Source organism: Engystomops pustulosus, chromosome 8, assembly GCF_040894005.1.
Source record: "Engystomops pustulosus chromosome 8, aEngPut4.maternal, whole genome shotgun sequence".
Lineage (NCBI taxonomy): Eukaryota > Metazoa > Chordata > Amphibia > Anura > Leptodactylidae > Engystomops > Engystomops pustulosus.
Window position 1 is genome coordinate 46,138,551 of NC_092418.1, and position 8,159 is coordinate 46,146,709.

An 8,159-nucleotide genomic window follows, 5' to 3' on the forward strand; every position below is an offset into this window, starting at 1 on the left:
AACAACAAACCTCCGGACCCTATCTTGTATGTAACCCGGGGACTGCCTGTATACATCTTTGTGTAAAGTTCTGCACTGCTTTCTCAATATTTAAAGAGAAGCCTTGTCTGCCCCCCTCATCAGCCCTCATCTGCTGGTGGAGGGTCATGTGATCTATAACTGGCGATTGTGTATGGAGAGGTAGATCACATGACCCTCCATCTGTGGCCATTTTATGTACAGGAATTTCTGGGTGATGAGGTAAGACAGGAGACTTCACATATAAAGAAAGCAGAGTTATTAATAAATAACCCCCACCCAGTAAACCTGATTTCCGACTGACTTGGGCTCTTCACATACCAACAAAAACTCTAACTTCAAGCTTCTTATAGGGGTTGTCCAGGCATGACAAGTTATTCCTTATCCACAAATCAGCAAGTTATCCCTTTATCAGTTCTAGTTCTAAGCAGTTCTTGTAAAATTATACTACAATGTTTTCTTGTATCCACTTTAATTTAATTCCAGTAGTGTTTGGCAAAGGTTGGTAGTCACTTAATTATTAGACCCCCAAAAATGCTTTTCTATACTGAATATCTCCCATAATCTTCCCTATACTATGTTGGACTTCAGGATCTGCTCATCCTGTTGGATGTCCTGGAAGTGTTAGTTGTGTAGGACAGCAGTCAGTTTCTGTGGAACATTTCTGGGGACTTGCAAGCTGCCTTTTCCATCAGACTAGCAGCATGCAGATATATTTACCTAGGGGGTAAAATCCTGATTACAATTACTTGTCAATTGTGTCTTTTGCAAGCTGCTCAGTCCCCTTCAGAATAACCCATATCTCTGCTTTCCTTAAAGGAAACCTACCACTTGAAGTGGCAGGTATAAGAAGGAAATACCGAGCACCAGCTCAGGGTGAGCTGGTGCCGGAGCTTATTTTTGTGAGTGTTTTAAACCGCTGTATCGCGGTTTAAAACACACTTTTTAAACTTTATGGCCGAAGCTGCTTTGGCGCAGGGAGGTACGCGCTCGGCGCTTACCATGCGCGCGGCTACATAGGAAGTGAAGGAGAGCCGCGCGCATGGTAAGTGCCGAGCGCGTACCTCCCTGCGCCGAAGCAGCTTCGACTATAAAGTTTAAAAAGTGTGTTTTAAATTGCGATACAGCGGTTTAAAACACTCACAAAAATAAGCTCCGGCACCAGCTCACCCTGAGCTGGTGCTCGGTATTTCCTTCTTATACCTGCCACTTCAAGTGGTAGGTTTCCTTTAAAGTGAACCTGTCACCAGGAATTTTTAGTTGGTGACAGCCTCTGCTATGCTAATTTAAAAATGCCTTTGTCAGCATTATGAATAATTTCAGTACTTTTATAAAACTTTATTACACATTACCTGGCTTTCTGCAAGTAATGTGTGGTGAGTCATATGGGATTCCTCTATTCCACCTCATCACCCTTCCCTCCCTGTCTGTCCAATACACATGACAACATGGTGAGAGGAGGGATCTGGATGAGGGTGGATGAGCTGCCAACGCCTGGTACTAACCACATGTCGCATGCAGTGAGCCAGGTAATGTGAAAAAAAGTTCTGGAAAGTATTGAAATGATTCGGAATGCTGACAAACGCATGTAATATATTAGAACCTATCACCAGCTTAAAATGACACTGGTGACGTTATCCCTATGAAAGATAAATACTGCCAAGATCGAGGATTGTAAACCAGGCGCACTGACATGCCACCCCTTATGGGTTCTGTTGTTGTTTAAGCTTCTTATGCCCTCGTTTTTACATAGTGGTTTTTTTGGTTTGTTTTTTTAGAAATTCTGCAAATTACCATAATTTATAATATAATTTATATAATTATATAATACATTATGTAGTATAATATGTGTAGTGAAAAATACGTGAATATGGTTTTACTTGCCAGTTGATAGAAATGCTTATTACATGAATAAGCAAAATTCATATTCAAATGGATCATTAAAATATAAGCTGTAAATAAATATAAGTGTAATTGGTTATATAAAATTTTTCACCCCTTAGCAGAAAATAAATGTTGTGGTCATACAGTATAATGAATCAGTCCTGTGACTTTGTCCCTGTGGAGGAGACACAGGACAGAAGATGGCCGCAGGTCACATGTCCACGTCACATGTCCTGCACCTGCCTGGGCAGGTCATGTGATCATCACTATGTTTGGCTGTAGCCACAGTAGTTAGCTATCCTTCTATATTGGAAGCCTCTCTGTTTACCTCCAGTGGATAGAAATCTGTCCATGGTCAGGTGATGGACATGCAGGTGCTGCAGCCATTACACAAAAAATGTCAATTTACTGAAAGTCGACAAGTTTGTAATATACTATGACTTTCTTTGGAGAGCTCTATAGCAGATTTTTGGTCTGAAATATTCTCACTCGTATCCCAATTTGTTTTGTAGCAAAGAAAGCAGAATGAATGGTCAGTATCAGCAGCCTCAAGACAGTCTAAACAATGACAATAAGTAAGTGGTTTCAAATTTAGATGTGTTTTTTTTTTTTTAATCTAGTCTACAGGGATCCATCAGTTTACCCACCCTACAAATCCTTCTCTGTGTTTTCTCCCCCCAGGTATTCCTTGTTTGCAGTAGTTAATCACCAGGGAACCTTGGAGAGTGGGCATTACACTAGCTTCATCAGACAACACAAAGACCAGTGGTTTAAGTGTGATGATGCGATTATCACCAAGGCTAGCATTAAAGATGTCCTAGATAGCGAAGGGTGAGTTGGTTATTGTCTATAATGTGCTCCTTGTTATAAAAATGGAAGAGCATTTTGCAAAGTGCGGATCACGTTGGAACAAGTGTTTTTCCTTTTTAGAAGCAACAATGAAAGTTTTCTTTTCAATGTCATATTGACTTATAGAAACCTCTTCTCCTTATTTCTTTTAGGTATTTGCTTTTTTATCACAAGCAGTTTCTGGAGTATGAGTAACTATATCTGCGTTTGTCTGAAATGTGAAAAAAAATAAAAAAATTCAAGCAAGACTTCTTCGACACACAGACCTACCTGAATTTTTCAGACAAAGCCGACATTGGACGGGAGCAATGCCGGTGACGCATCTGCCCATTGACTCTTGAACAGGTGGAAGAACTTAAAGTTGCAGCACACAAATGGGAGAGCTAAAACAGGAAAGGGGCAGAGGGATAATTAAAGTCTGGTACTAAACATCTCTCATCGTGCTTCTGGGATTATGTATGGGAAGGCTGGGGAGGGGAGGGGGGAGGAGACATCTCCAGATACCATCTCTAAAACATCCTCTCCATTTGGTGCTTGAGTTGCATCTGACCAAACATGGCAGTTATGATAAAGGAAGCCAAGGCCATCTGTTGATGCACATTGGACTGAGAGCTTAAGCCGAGCAACCAGGTTGGTATCTACAAATCAAGGCTGAAAAAAGCAAAAGAGTATTTTGCAAGTATCTCTATTTGTGATTTTAGTTATGAATAAATACAGTATGAAACTACTAAGCTATCATCTGTCTTTCTCAGCCAGCATTAAGAAATCCTGGATTGTGGACAGATTGAACAGTTACAGGGGACTTGTATCCTGTATATGTTATAATGTGGACTGCTCCTGAAAACTCAGGAATCATTATTATATTTTGTTGTTCCTTTCTTTTCCCATCATGGATGTTTTTGTTTGCATTGAATTGCAATATATTGTCTTTTTCATGAAATTTTATTTCATCAATGCAGTCATCAGTAAAAGCGAAAAGGCAGTAAATGCATCAGCACGTCTTTAATGTATATACGCTCTGCTGTCGGCGTGTGATGTCTGGTATTTTATTCATGTTTTAAGTTATTTAAGAAGCGTTGCCTAGCAGAACTAAAAAATGAAACATTTATGAGCATCTTTTCAATTCGGAGTAAAATGCTGCAATACATTTGGCCTCTATAATACGCCTGCTAACAGGAAGATAACATATGAGGGCTTGGCTTTTATTTCTCCGGAGAAGGTTGTTGTGGACACTTGTGAACATCCACTGAAAACAAGAAAGCATTAGTACTGGCATTGCCATTCCCTTCATACAGATCTGACCGCTGAGAAAATGAGTTACATGGTGCCCTGTTTTTAACAAATCCTACGAAAGGAGTTTCGTCAGAAGACAGATTTGCTGGAGACTGGGTGCTTAATTTATTTGGTGTGAGAACTGGGCCACTTCTTTACAGTTCTGTTTTAAAAGAGAATTCACTTCTGTTTAAGCCAAAGTTATTTGATTTTAAATCTGCTAGAACAGTGATGGCGAACCTTTTAGCCCCAAGTGCCCAAAAAGCAACCCAAAACCCCCCCATATTTATCACGAGGTGCCAACCAAAAATAAAAGCAGTAACTTACTGCTCCCTGTTCTTCAACAATTATATTGGCCTCCTGAGGACAGCAACAGAGTAGAAAGATGGAAAATTTGCATCATTTTAGCTTCTTTCCAGTGTCCCACAGAGAATCGTGGGGCCAGCAGAAGGTCCTCCAAAGATAATTCGGCCCTGTCTATTCATTTTCTCTTTCTACAGTCCCAAGTAGCGAAGTAAGTATCAAAATATGACTGAAAGCAGCATCTTTTAAGTAGCTTTGAACTGTTTGGTGTGCTGAGGCCATAGGTTCGCCACCACTGTGCTAGAAGGACATAAAGGGGCAGATTAATAATAATGGCCAAGCCCCCGTGTCCTGCCAAATACATGAAGACACTCAGGCATCTTGATGTATCTGGTGGGTGGCGCGGCTAGCAGGCAAAACTACGCCATGTCCGACTTGCCATTGTTTTGCGTGCAAGTATCCATATTTTTCAAAATTACTCAGGCACAGGTCCACATGGCTTGGAGGTGGTGCAGTCGCTGTAAAAATTCTTTGACTGCTTCTGCGTCAGAAAACTAGCTTAGAATCAGTGATAAGTCTCACCAACTGTGTCCATGTTCCCATTCACTTTTCATAAGTGAACACATAATGTAGATATTCATGCAAGGAATGTGCATGAATGTCCTCCTCAACTGCCTGGGAAATCTAGATACGTTGGCCTTGCTATGTGGAGATTTAAAGGGGTATTCCCATCTGGGCATTTACATTTGTAAATGAATTTAATTAAATGTGAACATTTCTTCAATTGGATGTTATTAACAAAAAATGTTCCCGTGTGAAGATAATTTCTCATAAATGTTGCCATGTTGTCCCTTAGAAATTAGACATTTTGGCAGCTGTGGCCAGACATGCTCTATAGTCCTGCCTGACCACCTGGCTTCATTGATCATTACTACAGGACGTCTGTGGGACCTTGAGTAACTCCTCGGACATTTAATATTCAGAAACTTTTTGTTTCCTTGTGCAATCCCTCCAGCAGAGGTGGCCGTATCCAAGGACACAGTCTTTTTAATTCTAAGGGACCATATGACTACATTTATGAGAGATTTTCTTAACACAGGAACATTTTTTTTAATAACATCCAATTGAAGAAATGTTTTATATATGGCAGATTAATGAAACTGAATGAGAAGGCCCAGACGAGAATACCCCTTTAACTTTGTACCAGTCATATTTGGGGTTGTACCAAGTTGGGGAAAGGCTCCTGAGTGAATGGGGCCAGACCTAGTCTCTCACTCATTTAAATCAGTTGCATACACTATACTGACAAGGGGCATCAAAACCGCACTGTCTAAAATGTGGAATCTGTTCCTTTTGGATAGATCTACTGGTTTGCATCATGTCATTGATCTTTACTCATGCTTGATGTTAAGGGGGGGGGGCTGCCTTACAATGTAGCAAAGAGGCAGTGTTTTGCTTATTCCATCCTGGGCCCTCCAGCAATCTCGAGAATGGGGTTCCTGGGTAACCAGGATAACATCCATGGATAACAAATATTAGAAGACTACTGCAGTCACAGTTCCTGGGTCTTAGTAAGTTTCCATGGTTTATTATGCTTGATTTTGCTAGTAGATTTCCTTTTAAAGCAAACCTTACCAGTAATGTCATTTTTAGCTGTTCCAATAGCCTATGCTAGGCGGGTAATGTGAGCTATTATAAGTACTATTGGAACCTGTCACCAGGTAAAACTGATCCCCCAAGTAATTCTAACAAATTATTTATATCTATTTACCTTGCAATTTAACTTTTTCATGTAACTTTTCAATACAGTTCGGGGGTAAGAGAGGTTCAGGATCTGGTGGTGCAATATAATTGCAGTTCTGTTCAGCATATTATCCCCTGCTTCATCACACATGCAGACTGTTAATCCTGAGTCTGCATTCACACTTTGCGGTTGTATTGCATTTAGAAATGCAATGCAAATGTAAGTGGGCAGGAATCGGCCCCATCACATATGCGTTTCCACTGAAACGCATGCGATCCGTAACAATCACTGTGTATGATCTGTAAACAATGCAAAACAATAGGTGTTTGTTACCAATCACATGCACTAGACCAGCCCCACCATAGACTAGACTCTCTGGTTTCCCATGGATCTGACCATAAAGTTAAACGGAAGGACTGATGGAGACCGATTTAGAATATATAAAATATAACTATAAAATGCTGTTGTTTTTTGTTTTGTTAACATAGAATGCCAAAATCAGAGTACAGGCGGTCCCCTACTTAAGGACACCCGACTTACAGACAACCCATAGTTACAGACAGACCCCTCTGACCTCTGGTGAAGCTCTCTGGATGCTTTACTATAGTCCCAGACTGCAATGATCAGCAGTAAGATGTCTGTAATGAAGCTTTATTGATAATCCTTGGTCCCATTACAGCAAAAAATGTTTAAACTCCGATTGTCACTGGGGCCAAAATTTTTTTTTTTTTCCTCGATCTACAATTATAAAATATACAGTTTCGACTTGCATACAAATTCAACTTAAGAACGACCCTCTGGACCCTATCTTGTACGTAACCCGGGGACTGCCTATATATTTAAGTATTTTATCATGGGAATACTCTTTAAAAGAAACCTACCATTTGATAAATTATGAAGCAAGCATACCTTGAGACTGCTGTAACTACAGTGATGCAGAATCATATCTTGATTAATCCCTATGCTGCATGTTTTGCTGAAAAATTTATAACATTCAGGATAATGAAGCTCTGTCGCTCCTTTGCCTGGCTGGGGGCTTCTCCTCGTACATTAGTTCTGCACTGCACCAAATAATGATTTAATCAGTGTTATGCCTGACAGGCAGAAGTAATCAATCAGGCAGCTGCTGTGTATGAGCAAGTGTATAAGCTAAGGATGATTAGTCCTCTCTGGACAGTTCTGGAAGCTCCACGTGTAATGTGCTTTTGTATGGCAGACAGAAAATGTTATAATTGTTTTTTCAGCAAAACCACTTGAAACCGAGATTAAAAAAGATATGTTTCTGCATCGGTGTAGCTACAACATTCTTAAGGTATGATTGGTTCACAATGCATAAAATCAAATGGTGAGATTTTCTTTTAAAATCTGTTTAAATACATTTATGTATTTTGTTTACCAAAACACAGAAGAAATGTGATGGAAGAAATATTGCTGATACCAGTGTGCTTGAGACTTTGCAGGTATGTTATTGACAAGTTGCAGGGTAATGAAGTTATTTTTCAGTGCATAGTAGTACAATACACACTATACACCAGTGGTTCTCAACCTTTCTAAGGCCGTGACCCCGCAATACAGTTCCTCATGTTGCGGTGACCCCAAATCATGTACAAGGAAATAACTACTATAATTCTGTCCCCTATGTACAGGAATATAACTCCTAGAATACTGCCTCCCTATGTACAAGGATATAACTCCTAGAATACTGCCTCCCTATGTACAAGGATATAACTCCTAGAATACTGCCTCCCTATGTACAAGGATATAACTCCTAGAATACTGCCTCCCTATGTACAAGGATATAACTCCTAGAATACTGCCTCCCTATGTACAAGGATATAACTCCTAGAATACTGCCTCCCTATGTACAAGGATATAACTCCTAGAATACTGCCCCCTATGACCAGAGGGTCATGTGATGATGACATTACCACAGGTCCTCCAGCTTCCCCTATATGCAGCAGCCTACAGGTCCTCAAGCAGTGAGTTCTTATTACACACATTTTATTCCATTTTAATAGAAAAGCGACCCCTGTGTTTTGGTTGTTCGACCCCTGCCGGGGTCGCGACCCACAGGTTGAGAACAGCTGCT

The 8,159-nt window shown here is 40.3% G+C and overlaps 1 protein-coding gene across 3 annotated transcripts in view; it reads left to right on the top strand.

Moving 5' to 3' along the window:
• Positions 1-3,478, top strand: part of USP22 (ubiquitin specific peptidase 22) — a 30,762-nt gene extending 27,284 nt beyond the window's left edge. For all 3 annotated transcript variants that reach the window (XM_072120828.1, XM_072120825.1, XM_072120827.1), the window contains exons 13-15: positions 2,415-2,477; positions 2,584-2,733; positions 2,904-3,478. In XM_072120828.1, coding sequence (XP_071976929.1) covers positions 2,415-2,477; positions 2,584-2,733; positions 2,904-2,946 — 256 coding nt within the window. In that variant the 3' untranslated portion in view covers positions 2,947-3,478. The remainder of the gene's footprint in view (positions 1-2,414; positions 2,478-2,583; positions 2,734-2,903) is intronic.
• Positions 3,479-8,159: the final 4,681 nt, after the last annotated feature.